This window comes from Malaclemys terrapin, chromosome 5 (assembly GCF_027887155.1).
Source record: "Malaclemys terrapin pileata isolate rMalTer1 chromosome 5, rMalTer1.hap1, whole genome shotgun sequence".
In the NCBI taxonomy this organism is placed as follows: domain Eukaryota; kingdom Metazoa; phylum Chordata; order Testudines; family Emydidae; genus Malaclemys; species Malaclemys terrapin.
In genome coordinates, this window is record NC_071509.1 from 98,639,773 (window position 1) to 98,658,136 (window position 18,364).

General features: G+C 43.2%; 2 protein-coding genes across 16 annotated transcripts in view; both read right to left on the reverse strand.

Annotated features, from left to right (window-relative positions):
* Positions 1–18,364, reverse strand: part of CAMK2D (calcium/calmodulin dependent protein kinase II delta) — a 263,534-nt gene that overhangs the window by 144,844 nt on the left and 100,326 nt on the right. The gene's annotated exons all lie outside the window — the stretch shown is intronic.
* On the reverse strand, positions 10,415–12,371 carry LOC128837674 (uncharacterized). The gene is made up of 2 exons (XM_054028987.1): positions 11,461–12,371; positions 10,415–10,984 (listed from the first exon to the last, which is right to left on the reverse strand). Exons 1-2 carry the CDS (start codon positions 11,672–11,674, stop codon positions 10,509–10,511), a joined length of 690 nt encoding a protein of 229 aa, XP_053884962.1. The 5' UTR covers positions 11,675–12,371; the 3' UTR covers positions 10,415–10,508.

The following is an 18,364-nucleotide window of genomic DNA, read 5'->3' on the forward strand; positions in this document are numbered from 1 at the left end:
TGAAATGGGATTCGCTTGATTTCTGGATTATTGTGAAAGTCAGGGTGCTTATTTACCGCGTGAAAGTTGGCAGCTGTGGTCAGTACCGATGGCCAGAGCCCGGAGCTAGGGGCAGACGCTGCACAGTCGGGGAGGGGGTCAGTGCATGCACCTGGAGCAGGAACTGCACGGCTGAGGCAGGGAGTTGGAGCCCAGGGCTAGTGCCTGCCGCCATGCAGCCAGAGCCTGGAGCTGGCTGCTGGAGCCCAGGACCGCATGGCTGGATCCGAGGGTCAGTGCTTGCTGCCATGGGGCTGACGCCACCATCCACTGCCACACACCTGGGAATCGGCATACACACGGGGCCGATGATTGGTGCCTGCTGCCATGCGCCCAGGGATCAGCACCTGCGGTCACTTGTCTGGGACCAAGGATCAGTGCCCAGGGCCAGCAGCTAGGACTGGAGGTCGGAGCACATGGCTGTGGGTTGGTGTCTGAGGCCAGAGGCTGCCGCTGGGATCGGGGGTCAGTGCCGCGTGGCCAGATCATATGGCCAGAGACAGGGATTGGAGCCTGCTGTTGTGTGGCCAGGGGTTGGAGCCTGAACTGAAGCCCTATGGCCCAAGGCCAGGGTTGTATGGGCAGAGCTGGGGGTCAGCACCCGAAACCCTGCAGCCAGAACCAGGTGCTGGCGCCTGAAGTCCCATGGCTGGAGTCCTGGTCTGCACAGCCAGGCTCCCTTAGTCCCGCCGCCGGAGCCCACCTCCCAACCACCCCAGAGCTGAAGCCCAAGCCTCATTCCCCCCCCCCCCCCCAATAGAGAACTCAAAGTGGTCCTTCAGCATTGTGCCTCACCTGTCTCCAGGGGAGGTGCAGGGGTACGCATCCAGGAGGAACAGGGAGGGAGGGGCCAATGCTTTGCCCTCCCCTCATCACCACTCAGGAAACTGTCGTGGCTGCAGGGAAACCCCCTGGTGGCCATATTTGAGAAATGTTGCTTTAGTGCACAATGGGAGGGGAAAGTGATGAAGAAACAGGGAGCCTCTTTCCTCTGTCCAAGCAGCAGGGCAAGATCTCTGCCCAGCACCCAAAACTGCACAAGGAGGTGGTGCTAGCGAACACTTTCCTAGCACACAATGATTCCCAAGATTAGTGGCTTTATCCAGCAAGAGTTATTTGGTAGAGATTGAACTGGGCAGAATCTCTGCTCCCCTTTCCCTTTAGCCAGTAAAGAATACCTACAATAAAAACGGTTTACTTCATAATCCTTTACTGTATGATATTTCTTAGACTCTTATGCATATATTCTGTAGGTCTTCGAAGGTAGCAGAATGCCTGTTTGAAAGGTTTAAGAGACTAAAAACAAAAAAACCAGGATAGTTTCTATATTTGGTCTCCTACTTCCAGCTATCAGTGCTATGCAGCCAAGTGCCATACAACAATGTCAAAAATAGTGAATGGAAAATTTCCACTAACCTAGATAACCAAATGTTTCTAGAATCAATCAAAATGACATCTAAGCAGATTCAATAACTTAATAAAGCATAAGACTGTGGGTCAGCTGGAATATTTCCATAATGGTGTCATTCCAGCACTGCCCATTGGGCTGGGACTCAGACCCATCTGTGAAAGTTCCTGAGTCAGCATGGTTCCCTCTGTATCAATGAACTATCAACAACAATTCTCTGCCACCAGTGCCCAGAACCAAAGACAACTATAAATGACTTGATTTTTATGGCATGGCACTGTGCAAATGAGTGATGATTCCAAGTGACTGAAAGAGTTTGTTTTAAAATGGGGGCAGGAAAGCCATATTAATCTAACAGATGACAAACTGCAGGCTTGTGATGAAAAATTGTCATCATATTTTAACTTCTGTTCACTGTGGGGGGCTGGAAATTCATTAGCTCTGTAGCAACCTACATAGATCTTGGAGGGAAGAAGCTGCAGGTGAGAAGAGTATGAAGAAGGCACCAAGAAGCCAGTCTGTATGCACACGGCCTAAATGCTAGTTGCAGCTTCAGAATCTCTGTACACAGTTCTCTTAATTAAGAGCCAGTTTAGTTTTAGAAACATGGAGTCCTTTCATATTATTACCCAGATGCGTTACAAGAAACATAGTGGCAGTGGGTCAGCAGTGAGACACATAACAAGGAGGAGAGTGTGATTAACAGGCAAACAAAGTAGCACTCAGAATCAGAGCAAACAGGCAGCATGGAGGGACTCAGATTCCCAAGAAAGCTGGATTTACAGACAAAAACTTTGCATGAGCATGAAAACGGTAGAAGCAAGAATTGAGTCTGTATACGGAGCTGATCAAGGGGAATAAGATAAATAAGGTAAAGTTTTTTTTATTATCTCATTGGTAAAAAGGGATACGAAGCGAGTGTGATACTGTTGCCAAGTATAATGCCCAAAACACTGGAAAAGCAGATGAAAGGTTCTGATGAGTACTATGATCTCAGACGGAATGAGACTTTTTTTTAAAAAACCCAAAACCAAGAAGCAGAAGGAAGAATAGATACTTACGTGACAGAGCTAGGAATTCAGGCATCCACACGTAATTTTGGAAACACTAAAGATTCCCAAATTAAGGATTCCAGCAAGAATTAATATCACAATATTTTATCATTACAATTACCACTGACAAACAAACAAAGAAAAAAATGCCAGGATGCTACAGCTATAGTCACCTCCTCTTCCACTGGTTAGCAAAAAAATGGATTCTGCTAAATAAAACACCTCAAAATGATATAGCTGCTCATGTCCAGTTATTATAAGAATGCCATTCTGCATCTTTTAAGGAAAGTATATTTTATCGTAGAGAAAACAGATCTAACCCTAGAGAAATGCCTCCAAATATGAAGGACAGCTCAGCTGTCCAGGAAATGCACCAAAACAATGACAGCCATTAGTGTAAAACAAGTACACTGGCTCAAGCAATCCAGGAAATAGGACAGAGATAGATTGACCAAGAATATAGGCATACACGGTCCAGTGTGCAGCATGAAAGACAAAGAAAAATGTATATCAAATTAGCTGTCATGCAAGAAATGTAGGGAACATAACCACTTTATGTCCCAATGCCACAGCTTCCCCAGGAAGAAAAGGATATCTGCTATGGGATTTGGGCAGATCCAAAGACCCAAAATATTAATGCACTGCAAAAGTCTGCCAGCTATTCAAACTGCCAGATTTGTAACTATGCTCTTTAATTGATAAACAGTTTGATTCCAGCTGGAACGTGGAGCCTGCTGCCATGGAATCACAGTACGATACCAGTATATCCTCAACATGAAAAAGGAGGGAGAATAGTCATTATGAGACCTGACCAGCATTCTAACCAGAATATAAGGGCATATTTCAAGGAGAGGGACTGCTAAAGGGCAAGGTGAAGTTAGAAATAGACCCCCCGCCCTCCCCAGGCAGCCTGTGAAGCTATTGAAACAGAGTTCCATTAGCCAGTCTCGAAGAGCCTGTTTAGTTTTACAAGCATGGAGTCCATATTACCCTATATGCGGTATATGAAACAAGCTCAGTTACACAAAAATGTTGTCTCAGAAAGTACAGAAATAGGAACACTTACTATACCTGCACAACTTCCAAACAGAATGAGAAAGATGATATGCATTCAGAAGTAGTTTGCAATGAGGTTCCATCCGTGTGTAAATGATTTTCATTTAGTTGTTAAAAAAAAAAAAAAATAGCCTGAGGATGGTTGCTGGTGTGTGAATGTAGACTTGGATCAGGAGGTCTTCAAAATCCAACCACTGCTTAGTGACTTTTTGAAATGTATTGCAGTTTCTAGTGAACAGGTGTCCACATCACAAAAACCACCACCACATTTGTCACAGACTGAGTGGGCATGGAAACTGTACTATGCTTTTTCTCCCTAGAGGTGGTCCATCGAGAAGACGACCTGGGGCACAATGGCAGGCCACTGGGGAAAAGCTTGTACTGACACTGCTTGTAAGGTTACTTTTGTATAAATAAAGAACTTTGGTCTCCAGAGCTGTCCCATATGGAAATTTTCACAAGCAGTAAAAATTAATTTATTTATGCAGTACAAAATTCATCTTTGTTTATTTTTAATTAAGAAACCCTAATGTAGCAGTCTGAAAAGAAACTTCACATAAAATGTAATATAGACCTGTTTGCTTATATAAGGCATCATAGTTTACAGCAGGGGTCGGCAACCTTTCAGAAGTGATGTGCCGAGTCTTCATTTATTCACTCTAATTTAAGGTTTTGCGTGCCAGTAATACATTTTAACGTTTTTAGAAGGTCTCTTTCTATAAGTCTATAATATATAACTAAACTATTTTTGTATGTAAAATAACTAAGGTTTTTAAAATGTTTAAGAAGCTTCATTTAAAATTAAATTAAAATGCAGAGCCCCCCAGACCGGTGGCCAGGACCCGGGCAGTGTGAGTGCCACTGAAAATCAGCTCACGTGCCGCCTTTGGCACACGTGCCATAGGTTGCCTACCCCTGGTTTACAGCATTAAATCAACTGCCCTGGACAGAGATACAGGACAACTGGCACATTGGGATCACCCAATAAACCAGTCATTTGAAATTTTGCCAACCTATGATAGAGGAAATACTTCCAGAGTTATGTTCCATGTTATCCTCTTTTTGAAGGGAATCTAGAAATACTGGCAGTTTTGAGCAGGAATCACCCTCCTCCAATAACAGGAAGAGAGTGATTCCTGCAACTGAAAACTGCCAGTATTTCTATATGCTTCTCTGTACTATCAGAGCTGTAGGTAACAGCTGCAGCACAGAATTGTCAAGTGGCAGATATTGACTTTCATGTCCCTATACTTGTCTAGGATTGTTAAACCAAATCCTAATGTTCTGACGTGGCCAGCCCTACTGTACTCAAGAAACAATGTGTCTCAATGTCATTTGCCAAATACAGAAATTTCTCCTAGTAGTTCTGTCCCTGAACCCAATTACCCTCAAATGAGTGAGATTAGCTTTTCAAAATAAGAAAAAGACAGTAGATTATAATTTACTGTGTTTGATAGAGATAAAATTACCACTAAAGTATGTGTTATGTATGCAGAAAATTGCTACCAACAATTATGTGGCATTGGGAGGCTTGTGTTCAAAAGCCTAGAGTATAGCAGAGCTGAAGACCAAGATAAAAGAGCTAGATTATTTTGCTTATGCTAAATTCTAATGCAAATACAAGAGTGCAAAACAAAAATCCTTTAAGAAACCAAAACACAAGCTCCACTTACATTTATACAAGTCACTTCATAATTAAATGGATTTCCTAGCCTTTTTAGGGTGGGAAAAAGAGAAAACCTGGCATAGGAAAATATTCCCTTCTGAAATATTTTTTCCACTTTCATAATAGTAAAATCACTGTGCTTCATTCACTAATTTCTGTGTATTTTTCTGTTTTATACCCAGAGCCACCATTTCATATGCTGGCTCCCAAATACACTAGAATCCCCCATGAATTCCTATTATGAAATGTGTACTCTGTGGGACAGAAAGCCTAATTGAAAGGGTAATATTAATTTTTTAAAAAGAGAAAAAGGGAGTTCTGTGAATGGCACAAACCAAAACCAAGTTACTCCATAAACTGTAAACTTCCAAACACACACACAAAAAAGCCATTTGTGAATCAGTTGAAAAGTACATTCAGAGACGCCAGGCATTCTGTTTACAAATTCTAATTAAATTACACTTCCAGCAAGAATTAATGTCACAATATTTTATCATTACAATTATCACTGACAAACAAACAAAGAAAAGAATGCCAGGATGCTACAGCTGTAGTCAAGACTCTGTATTTCCTGGTTTCCACCTCCTCTTCCACTGGTTAGCAAAAAAGTGGATTGTGCTAAATAAAACACCTCAAAATGATATAGCTGCTCATGTCCAGTTATTGTAAGAATGCCATTCTGCATCCTTTAAGGAAAGTATATTTTATTAACAAGACAGCATTCAAAATTATTTTTGTCTGCAGAAGCTTTTACAGGGATATCTATTATGAGAAATGACTGATGTAGGACATTTATTTTTCAAATTTGTAATTCATAGCACATAAACAACTCCTTGCCATAGTCCATATCTTCTGCATTCAAAATAATGAGTGCCATTACAGTCTGTTCATTATAGTCAATCTTAACATTTTATAAACAATCTAACTATTGTTCCTGCTGCATGCAGAATGCAAGATTTGCTCAACAAAGATTTGATGAAGGTAAAGCAGCACTTAAAATTCCTTCTCACTAGATTTTATGTGCCTGCACTGTTTTCAGAAGGGCAACTGAAAGCTAATACAAAACATAAATAAATCATGAAATGATACATACAGACACCACGGTACCCAGAAAACCACACTAAAGTTTTATAGTGAATAGAACTCAGAGCTTTCTTCTCCAAAAAGCAGAGGTCTCTACCATTTGAGATAGCGGAGACTCTTCATTATCTTTAAAGTAGTACTGGGGCTTATATATTTTTGTGGGACGGCTTCTAGAGGACAACTTAGTCACAAATATGTGACCTGCACCAATTCTATCCAAGCCAATAGCACTCATACACATCCATACTAGCTAGCTAGGCACAGCTTGTCCTCCATCTTAATGGAGAGCATGTGGGGTACATAAGATTTCACTCCAACAGTTAGGTACCAATCTGATATAGTACTCAGAACCGTCTGCTCCAAAAACATAACCCATTACACCAAATGAGTTGAAAGAAAAATCTCCTTTTAGTTGGAGTATTAGAGACCCGTGTTATTGGAGGAAAAGGTCCAGAGGAAAACTGCATGTTTGTGGTTTAGCTAGGAGCCATGATGTCTACGCGTATGTATAATGTGGTCAGAGATTCACTATGAACTGTTCTCAAATAAAACTTCATACAAGGTTTCAAAAGTAAAGATTTATTTCTTGCATATTAAAAAAGTATGCAGTTAATATTGGACTAAATTATTTTTTACCACTCTCAAATCTGCAATGCAATTGGCAGTATGAGGGTTTTTTTTTTGTTTTTTTGTTTTTTTTAAGAGAATATACCAGGTAAACAAAACAATAAATCAAATCATAAGTGAAGTGCAACAGCTTTCATAGTCTACTGAGCTTAGTCTACTGATTTTACGCAACTGCAGCAGGGTCTTCAAGATAGTTATGTACACTGTATTAGTCTACTTTACATTTAAAATCAGTGGCTACAGAAATACAATTTTACTCTAGCTTTATGGAAAGAAAAAAACAACTTTGCAGAAGGTAGAAATGAGAAAAATGTTATGAAAACAGTTTCTGAAATTAAAAGTAGCTACAAGTAGGTGTGTAAACCCTCCAAAGTTTGGTTTATGGGGGTTTATATTTTATCATCAGATACATATGACCACAGCATGCACTGTGCTGCACCGGGGAAAAAAAGGTACAGTTGGTAGCAAACCTTAGGGCACCTTACCTTCGATACCACCCTAAGAACACGACGGTGATCGCTAGGGCTGCTGCGGCTGACCGCTAAGGGCACAAGTGTTGTGAGCTCAGGCTAGGCTATTTTCTTTTTTCTAGAGGGCTTCAAGGGCCTCCATAAATCTCTATAGTATTTAAGAAGACAATAACGTAGTGGGTTGTTTGGATTTACAGGCAGGATGCCCCTTTTTGGACACACCTCATTCTATAAAAGAGGATATAAATGGCTTGTGGCATAGTCTCCTCCTGGATACTTTTTTCCTGGAATAACCCTTTGGAGTGCAATCCAAAGGCCCAATCCTGCTCCTATTTAAGTAAATGGGAGAAGGATCAGACCCTATCTGAAATGAAGAGAGTCCACAATAAGAATGTTTTACATTTCTTTTATTTAGTGCCTAGAGATTACTGTATTGTGCACACTACACATTACCCCCAGGAGTAATTAGAGAGAGGCAGAGCACAACATTATTGCTACACAACTGCATACCATACTTGGTTGGAACAGTGTTAAAAATAACAGACAAATTGATAAGCACAAAACAGTTAAAATATTTATCTAATTAATGTATTATTTTCCTGATTTCATAGAATCATAGAAGATCAGGGTTGGAAGAGACCTCAGGAGGTCATCTAGTCCAACTCCCTGCTCAAAGCAGTAATATCTAGACACTAAGGCCTTGTCTACACTACGAGAGTAGTTCGAATTTACTTGCATCGAATTTTTGGAATCGATATTGCAAAGTCGAACGTCTGTGTCCACACTAAGGACAGTAATTCGACTTTGTGAGTCCACACTAACGGTGAAAGCGTCGACATTCGAAGCGGTGCACTGTGGTCAGCTATCCCACAGTTCCCGCAGTCCCCTCTGCCCATTGGAATTCTGGGTGTAGCCGGCAATGCCTTCTGGGTAAGAAAATGTGTCGAGGGTGCTTTTGGGTAACTGTCGTCATCCGTCCATCACTCCCACCCTCCCTCCCTGAAAGCGCCGGCGGGAAATCAGTTCGCGCACTTTTCCAGTCATTGACAGCGCGGATGCCACAGCACTGCGAGCATGGAGCACGCTGCGACCATCGCTGCAGTTGTGGCCGCTCTCAACGCCTCGCAGCTTATCATACAGGTTTCCCTGAGGCAGATGCAGAAAAGTCAGGCAAGGAGGCTACGTTACCGCGGTGATGTCCTGAAGTCTGAGAGTAGCACAGACCTCTCAGAAAGCAGGGGACCCAGCGCCGAGGACATCACGATGGCAATGGGTCATGTTGATGCCGTGGAACGGCGATTCTGGGCACGGGAAACAAGCACTGAGTGGTGGGACCGCATAGTGCTGCAGGTCTGGGATGAATCCCAGTGGCTGCGAAACTTTCGCATGCGGAAGGGAACTTTCCTGGAACTTTGTGAGTTGCTGTCCCCTGCCCTGAAGCGCAATGACACCCGGTTGCGAGCTGCACTGAGTGTACAGAAGCGAGTGGCCATAGCCCTCTGGAAGCTTGCAACGCCAGACAGCTACCGGTCAGTCGCGAACCAGTTTGGGGTGGGCAAATCTACCGTGGGGGTTGTTGTGATGCAAGTAGCCAAGGCAATCGTTGATGTACTGCTGCCAAAGGTAGTGACCCTGGGAAACGTGGAGGCGATCATAGATGGCTTCGCAGCGATGGGATTCCCAAACTGCGGTGGGGCCATAGATGGAACTCACATCCCTATCCTGGCACCGGACCACCAGGCCACCCAGTACATTAACCGAAAGGGCTATTTTTCCATGGTGCTGCAAGCACTGGTGGACCACAGGGGACGTTTTACCAACATCTACGTGGGATGGCCGGGCAAGGTTCATGACGCTCGTGTTTTTAGGAACTCTGGTCTGTTTAGACGGCTGCAACAAGGTATTTACTTCCCGGACCACAAAATAACTGTTGGGGATGTGGAGATGCCTATAGTCATCCTCGGGGACCCAGCCTACCCGCTAATGCCCTGGCTCATGAAGCCCTATACTGGCGCCCTGGACACTGAAAAAGAACTCTTCAACTACCGGCTGAGCAAGTGCAGAATGGTGGTGGAGTGTGCTTTTGGCCGTCTCAAGGGGAGATGGAGAAGCTTACTGACTCGCTGTGATCTCAGCGAAACCAATATCCCCATTGTTATAGCAGCTTGCTGTGTGCTCCACAATCTCTGTGAGAGCAAGGGGGAGACCTTTATGGCGGGGTGGGAGGTTGAGGAAAATAGCCTGGCTGCTGATTACGCACAGCCAGACAGCCGGGCGATTAGAAGAGAACAGCGGGAAGCGCTGTGCATCCGGGAGGCTTTGAAAGCTAGGTTCCTGAGTGAGCAGGGTAACCTGTGACTTTTAAGTTTGTGTACAGAGAAGCTGAACCTGCCCCCGTTTCTTTACCCAGTTAATGTTGACTAACCTCTCCAGTTACATACCCCCTTCACCCCCTTCCAACACACGTTTCGAAATAAAAATAGTTCTACTTTGTTAATGCACACCGTTTTCTTTAATACTGTTTTCGCGGGAATTTTTTAAAACTGGGACGCAGACTGTGGTGCGGAGCGGGTGTAGTGTAGTGACGCGAATGAAGCTTCTAAACTCAAGGATTGACAGGCTCCGCTGCGGTGGGATGGTTGTTTCAACGGAGCCTGTCACCCCTCCTGATCGGGACTGTGTGTATGGGGGGGCTATGTGACTTTGTGGCAGGGGGAGGACGGTTACAGATCCCCTGCTGCGTGGCTCTGTGATCCTGCATAAGGACCGCCGCTTAAGATCTGTAACTGCCCTCCCCCGCCACAAAGTCACAGAGCAACACCCCCCCCCACCACATAACATGAAAACAACCTCCCAGACTAACCAGGGTAACTAGTCACTGCATCACTGCACTGTGTATGTGCCCTGCTGCTGTGCCTGCCCCCGCCTATGTACCCTGCCAAAGGTGACTGTCCTGTCCAATTACCAACCCCCTTTCCCCTCCTCCTCCAAAAGAACATGATTGAAACAGTAGTTAACAGAAACGTATTTTTTATTATCAACTACACATGGAAGTGGGAGGTGAAACTTGGACGGGGGCTTGTGTCAGGCGGGAAGGAAAGAACTTTTCAAGTTTTGGGGAATGAGAGCCTTCTGCTACTAAAGCTCTCTGCAGGGGTGGAGTGAGAGTTAGCAGGGACTCTGCCGCCTCTCCTTCTTTGCACTTTGGGTGAGATGGGTATGGGACTTGGTGGCGGGGGAGGGCGGTTAGAGATGGACTGCAGCGGGGCTCTGTCCTCCTGCCTCCGTTCCTGCAGAACATCCACAAGGCGCCGGAGCATGTCTGTTTGCTCCCTCAGTAGTCCAAGCAGCGTTTGAGTCGCCTGCTGGTCTTCCTGCCGCCACCTCTCCTCCCGATCCATGTTTGCTTGCTGCATTTGGGTCAATTTCTCCCGCCACTGGGTCTGCTGTGCTGCCTGGGCTTGGGAACAGGCCATAAGTTCAGAGAACATGTCCTCCCGTGTCCTCTTCTTCCTATGCCTAATCTTCGCTAGCCTCTGGGAGTGTGATGCCAGGCTACGTTGTGAGACAGTCGCAGATGTGGCTGTGGGAATGGGAAAAAGGGAGTGAATTCCTCAGAAAGATAAATGTAGTTGTGAACAAAGAACATAGTCTTTCTCTGTGAACAAGACCATGCACAGCACCTATCACATGCGCACTCAGCACAAGGTTGAATTCTTGGCCTTCGCATTCAGTGCCTGGGGTCTTCCACAGCATATTTGAGAAGCGGGGCAGCACAATGGAATTTCTGTTGCAGGTAGACATGGTAAGCCGTAGACTTGTGGCAGTTTAAAACTTTTATATTACCACTGGCCTCATTTCACATTTAAAGCAATGTCAGTCCCTGCTGCCAGCAATCCGGCAAGCGGGAACTCTGCCCCTGTCCCACCCCCTCGCGGCTGTCCCCAGGAACGATCCCTTTCGGCAGCCCCTCTCCCGCCTCCACTGCGTGGCTGCAAACCAGCGGTTACAGTTCTGTAAAGGAATGAGCAAGCAGTCCCAACACTAACATTCCCCTACCTAATTCAAAGCAGGTCACCATGGGCGACATCACCCTGATGAGGATCTCTGACAGCGAGAGAGAGAGAATGCTCCGGGAAAGCCTCCAAAGACCAGGGCCGTATGCCGCCCTGCTGTGCAGAGCAATGATTCCCGAGTACTTGATAGTCTCGTGGCGCGGCAACGTGTCGTACTTCGGAGGACCCAATAAGGCCGCTCTCCCCAGGAACCTCATGCAACGGCTTTCCAATTACCTCCAGGAGAGCTTCATCGAGATGTCCCGGGAGGATTACTGCTCTATCCCTGCACATATAGACCGCATTTTACTCTAGCTGCAGTAGCAGGGACTAAACAGTAGAGCGGCTTGGGCAGGACAATCACGGAAAACCGGACATTGCTAGATTTTTTTTCAAAACTTGCACTGCCCATGACTGAACCGTTAAGTGCCTAGGGCAAAGTAATCATGAACAACCCATTCTTTTAATTGTTAATATTCCTGTTCTGTTAAAAATAAATGTTTAGATGTTTACAACACTTACTGGATGATCCTTCCCCAGATTCTGTGTCCGGGGTAACGGCTGGGGACGCTTCGTAGGGGATCTCTGTAAGGGTGATGAAGAGATCCTGGCTGTCGGGGAAATCAGCGTTGTGAGCGCTGCCGACTGCCTCGCCCTCCTCATCTCCTTCCTCATCTTCCCCGTCCGCTAACATGTCCGAGGAACCGGCCGTGGACAATATCCCATCCTCAGAGTCCACGGTCAGTGGTGGGGTAGTGGTGGCGGCCGCACCGAGGATGGAATGCAGTGCCTCGTAGAAACGGGATGTCTGGGGATGGGATCCGGAGCGTCCGTTTGCCTCTTTGGTCTTCTGGTAGCCTTGTCTCAGCTCCTTGATTTTCACGCGGCACTGCGTTGCATCCCGGCTGTATCCTCTCTCTGACATGTCTTTTGAGATCTTCTCATAGATCTTTGCATTCCGTTTCTTGGAGCGCAGCTCAGAAAGCACGGACTCATCGCCCCACACAGCGATGAGATCCAAGACTTCCCGATCAGTCCATGCTGGGGCCCTCTTTCTATTCACAGACTGCACGGCCATCACTGTTGGAGAGCTCTGCATCGTTGCCAGTGCTGCTGTGATCGCCACGGTGTCCAGACAGGAAATGAGATTCAAACTGGCCAGACAGGAAAAGGAATTCAAATTCAAATTTTCCCGGGGCTTTTCCTGTGTGGCTGGTCAGAGCATCCGAGCTCGTACTGCTGTCCAGAGCGTCAACAGAGTGGTGCACTGTGGGATAGTTCCCGGAGCTATTAGCGTCGATTTCCATCCACACCTAGCCTAATTCGACATGGCCATGTCGAATTTAGTGCTACTCCCCTCGTCGGGGAGGAGTACAGAAGTCGAATTAAAGAGACCTCTATGTCGAACTAAATAGCATCGCAGTGTGGACGGGTGCAGGGTTAATTCGATGTAATGGCGCTAACTTCGACATAAACGCCTAGTGTAGACCAGGCCTAAATAAAAGAAGTGTAAAACATTCTTATTATGGACTATCTTTTCATTTCAGATTGATCCTTCTCCCATTTCTCCTACTGCCTTCTTTATAAGGTGCTATTACAGAAGGGAAAGGGCACAGCTACTGTTTAATACATTTGGCCAAAGTAATTTCCTAGCTCAAGAATCTGAAGTCAAATCCTCCTCTTCCTAAATCCTCCTTCTATTCTCTACCCCTTAACTAGCAACTCTTACGGGTAAAAGAACTCAAACACATAACAATCAGTGTATGAAAAAGACTGTAGTAAAGGCATAGGTAATGAGAAGAATATGATGCCCCATTCACATACTAGCAGATCCAACTTATGCACCTTTTTATCTTCTCCTCAGCCACATTACAGTGTGTTTAAGTTCACAGATAGCTACTACTGCAGCTGCTTATGTCATTTGATTTATTTACCTTTGTTGCACTTTACTATTCAACAGCATGCTGTAACAGATTAAAACACCAGTTGCACTATTCTGACCACATATTTAACCGTCTTTTACATTAACTAGGAAATTTAACATGTTACATTATTTTAAAAAATCACCAGAAGAAAATGATCCATCTTATTTATAACGGAAGATGCAGCACTTTGTTAATTGATTAGAATGAAGGCGATCTAGAATTACTAAAATGACCATCCCATCTAATTGCTGTTGGTACTAAGAGGAGGCAACTGGAAGTGAAACTAGATCGCATGGATGCCCAAAGCCCACGGTTTAGAGCTGCCATGTAAAAGATGAAATGCTCTCACATATTCCTGAAACCAGCATATACAATATATATCTAGATGATAACTTGTTTGATTTTGTTTTATGGAGGGAAGAAGGGGGATAATGCATTTGATTCCTAACGTCTGTACTTGTTTTATTTGCAATGAATTAGAAAATAAGGAAATGTGAGATTTCAAGTAAAAAAATTTACCTTGCTACTAATTATGTGTATGTGTGCATACACACACACACACCCCCTGATTTATATCTCATATCAGTTTTACACATAGACTTGATGACTTCAGTCAAACTACTCCTAATTTATGCTAGTGTAAAATCAGAATTAGGCTCCTTTTTTTAAAGTCAATCTCTGTCAAATATTTTCTATTAGTTGCTGTAGAGCTTACAAAATCCGTAACATTTATTGTATATTACCAATGTGTATTTGAATGTAGTGCTATGCACAGCTTCATACAAATTGTAGCCACAGACATTCTGAATTTAAAATTAAAGGTCTATCTCCTAAAAAAAATGTCAACACAACATTGTTTTATTCTCAATTGAAGGGACATAATGAGGTGAAAATAAATTAATTTTTCTTCTTCCCTCATGCAGCATTTAACAGGTTCTGTGCTGTAACTAGTTACTGTGATGTGTAAGCTAAGACTTTTTAAAATTAAAAAGAGCAGACAAGGATGAAGATACTTCTGAATAATTAAGGGAACCACAGGATTCTAAGTCACCACCAAAAGAAACAAGGAGTTGAGTGCCAGCATAGTGTTATACCAGCAAATGTCTCAGGAGATGCAGATTAGCAATCAGAGGCACAGCAGGATTTGAGCTCTCTATGATTGCTAAGCAAGGGTTGGGAATTCAGCACTTACTGAAAGGTTAAAGACCAGAAAATAGAACGGTAAGACATAGTCTTCATTATTAAAAGCAGATTATTCTCCTTTCAGAATTTCCGCTACAGGTCCTATTCTCCTCCAGAATTGGAAGCATCGGTATATGCAACAACTAAAAATGTAACAGTTACATTAAACAGCACAAGTCCTTTGTGGGCTTTTTGCTCAATAATGGGTATGCTTTTAATGTAAACTGTATATAAAAATAAAAAAATTGCTTTCCCCAAACAGCTGTTTTAATCTACATTATAGAGTCTCTTGGAAGTTTACAATCACATTAGCTAGCTGTAACAAACAATAAAAAGCACTGTATACTATAGTATTATTGTTTTTTTCTAATGTAATTTGTAGGGGTGCTCTACTTTTCAGAGTTGGGGACACATTTCTTGTACAGAGGAAAAATCATACCTCCATTTTATTGTATGAATATGTGACAGGACATGGCCCTCTGCTCCTGTCTCCTCATACAAATGGCTCCTGTTTTCTCATACAAATTCGGGGCCTACTTCCGTTCGTATCTTGTTTCACGCATCCGGGCAGAGTTCCCCTGGGCAGCGTCTGCTTGGTTCCTAGACACCTTTGAGGAGCAGTGGGTGCTATCCTGGGTTCTCTGCTCAGTGTCCCGTTCTGGATCCCTGATTCAATATCTATGACCCTCACTCCTGACCCTGTTACTCATTAGTTGTCCTGCGTCTTTATTTGAATCTTAGGTCCAGTAGGGGAAGGGGCCTTCAGATGCGGGTGGGCTTGCGCCCATCCGCCGACCACATCCTGGACTTCAATAGATGCTGGGTCTCACCACTTTGTTACAGAAGAATGTTAGTTATTGTGAGATGTGTCAGATGGAAGCCAGTGTGTCTATTACTATGATCTGTAGCATCTGTTACCATGACCTAAGGGACCAACTTTAAGAATGAGAAGATAGATAAGTAAACATAATTGTTTATTTGCTGATCTTTCATTTTCCTGAAACTCCCACCAAAGATTCATAGATTCAAGGACTGGAAGAGACCTTGAAAGGTCATTGAGTCCAGTCCCCTGCCCTCATGGCAGGACCAAATATTGTCTAGACCATATAGACATTTATCTAACCTACTCTTAAATATCTCCAGAGATGGAGATTCCACAACCTCCCTAGGCAATTTATTCCAGTATTTAACCACCCTGACAGTTAGGAACTTTTTCCTAATGTCCAACCTAAACCTCCCTTGCTGTAGGTTAAGCCCATTGCTTCTTGTTGTATCCTTAGAGGCTAAGATGAACAAGTTTTCTCCCTCCTCCTTATGGCACCGTTTTAGATACCTGAAAACTGCTATCATGTCCCTTCTCAGTCTTCTCTTTTCCAAACTAAACAAACCCAATTCTTTCAGCCTTCCTTCATAGGTCATATTCTCTAGACCTTTAATCATTCTTGTTGCTCTACTCTGGACCCTCTCCAATTTCTCCACATCTTTCTTGAAATGCGGCGCCCAGAACTGGACACAATACTCCAGTTGAGGCCTAACCAGCGCAGAGTAGAGAGGAAGAATGACTTCTCATGTCTTGCTCACAACACACCTGTTAATGCATCCCAGAATCATGTTTGCTTTTTTTGCAACAGCATCACACTGACGACTCATATTAGCTTGTGGTCCACTATAACCCTTAGATCCCTTTCTGCCATACTCCTTCCTAGACAGTCTCTTCCCATTCTGTATGCATGAAACTGATTGTTCCTTCCTAAGTGGAGCACTTTGCATTTGTCTTTATTAAACGTCATCCTGTTTACCTCAGACCATTTCTCCAATTTGTTCAGATCATTTCGAATTATGACCCTGTCCTCCAAAGCAGTTGCAATCCCTCCCAGTTTGATATCATCTGCAAACTTAATAAGCGTACTTTCTATGCCAATATCTAAGTCATTGATGAAGATATTGAACAGAGCCGGTCCCAAAACAGACCCCTGCGGAACCCCACTTGTTATACCTTTCCAGCAGGATTGGGAACCATTAATAACTACTCTCTGAGTACGGTTACCCAGCCAGCTATGCACCACCTTATAGTAGCCCCATCTAAGTTGTATTTGGATGTATTTGTAAATAAATATTACAAATCATCCCTAATAACCAGTGGGGCTCAGTGGATAACGTTCTGTTCTTCTACCTGGAGGTGAATCCTAATAAAAGATTTGGAAAATAGACTTTTTTATTTCATCGATATGGTTAAAAAAAAAAAAAAAAATCATCCCTACTAAATTAATCCCAGTTAGCACTGAGAGAAATGTTTCCACCAAAACTTATTTTGGATAAAAATGCAGGCTCAAGTTGACCAAAACATTTCTCAGATTTGTGTAAAATTTGCCAAGTTGTCTTAGTTGAAAAAAAAAATCTGAAAAATATTGAGTTGTTTTATTTATACATTTTCAAAGTGACATTTTAATTTTTTAATTCAAAATGACAATTTCAAAATTTCCTTCAAGTTTATTATAAAAATATTTTAAAAAAATCAAAATCAAAACAAAGGGTTTTGTTTTGGGTCAAATTAAATCTTTTATTTGACCCAAAACACGTTTCTGTTTTTTTTACTTTTTGGTTCGCCAATATTTTTTTTTCAGTTTTTCAGAACTGCCAGTGATATGAAAAAAAAAAAAATTACATAGCTTTAATCCCAGCTAAAACTAACCAGTACTCCCAAACAATCTGAAGATCATTTACATTTATCATCGTCTATAGCTTGCTTCTTTTTCAAAAAAGCGAGACTGCCAGCCTGAGACTTTCTTCACTGAAAATTTAAAATCTTGGCAATTTATACCTTAAACTAAAAGTTTCATGGTTCACATGTGCATGAGAATTTTGAATGTCAAGAGCATATTTTTCACCCAATTAATATTTTTCATAGTCGGGATTTATTTCTACTACTTAAGACCAAAGAATTTCATGCCATATTAATTGGAAATCTTTTGCTTTGCAGAACACCAACACAAGCTGTTTGTCCCTGGCTCCATGTACACAGAACACTTTCAGAAGAATGTGGTCTGGCTAGAAGTACTATCTTGTGGTGTAAACTGAATCTACAGCAGAAATTTCAAAGTAAAAGGTCAATGACGAGAGATCTGTTGTTATGCAAATGTTTTAAACAATGTCCTGTTCAACTTGGTTTGGCTTGCGGTTAGCTGATTAAACAGTATATGGCAGTTTCAGAAACTAGCCAGGTTTCTGAACAAGGGCGTAGTCCTGATTTGTTTAGGACAGTCCTAGGTTTTTACAAACAGTCCTGATGACCCAATGTCCTGGAACACAAAGGAAGATTTTCTGCCTGCCTGCCAGACAGACTATTTTTTTTAGAAAGTTCTGAGGCAAGGTGGGGTCCTCATTAAGTTACTACACAAAAGGGCAATCACAGAAAGATCTGGCTGCAGAGCAGAAACTCGACTGGTTCTTGGCTTCTGGGCCTTCCACAAAGAATACATCTGCAGTAAGAGTGAGGACACTACAGGGGGAGAAGTAACTGTTTGGGGAGGCGTGGGATCTCCATGAGTTCAGCTAGTTAGTAGAACCCTCAACCTTTTGAGGCCTTGATCTGAGCTACTCATTAAAGTCACTTTACATTCACCAGGATGTGTTGACTCAGGCCATCATATTGTGGTGAGAAACCCAGCACTGCTATAAATTAGTCTAGTGTACAACCTATTCATGTATAAAGCACACTGCTGGAGCTCTACTAATAAAAGAGCATTAACCCTTTATCTGGGTGTTTGCCTAGATTTTCTTCTGCAAGACACTGTAAGGGAG

Bases quoted from the DNA above. Each gene is read 5' to 3' on its own strand.
- LOC128837674 (XM_054028987.1), bottom strand. From the start codon at position 11,674: ATGAGGTTCCTGGGGAGAGCGGCCTTATTGGGTCCTCCGAAGTACGAC. The intron at 10,985-11,460 runs GTAGGGGAATGT...CCATTCCCACAG, and splicing joins GGTGACCTGCTTTGAATTAG to CCACATCTGCGACTGTCTCA.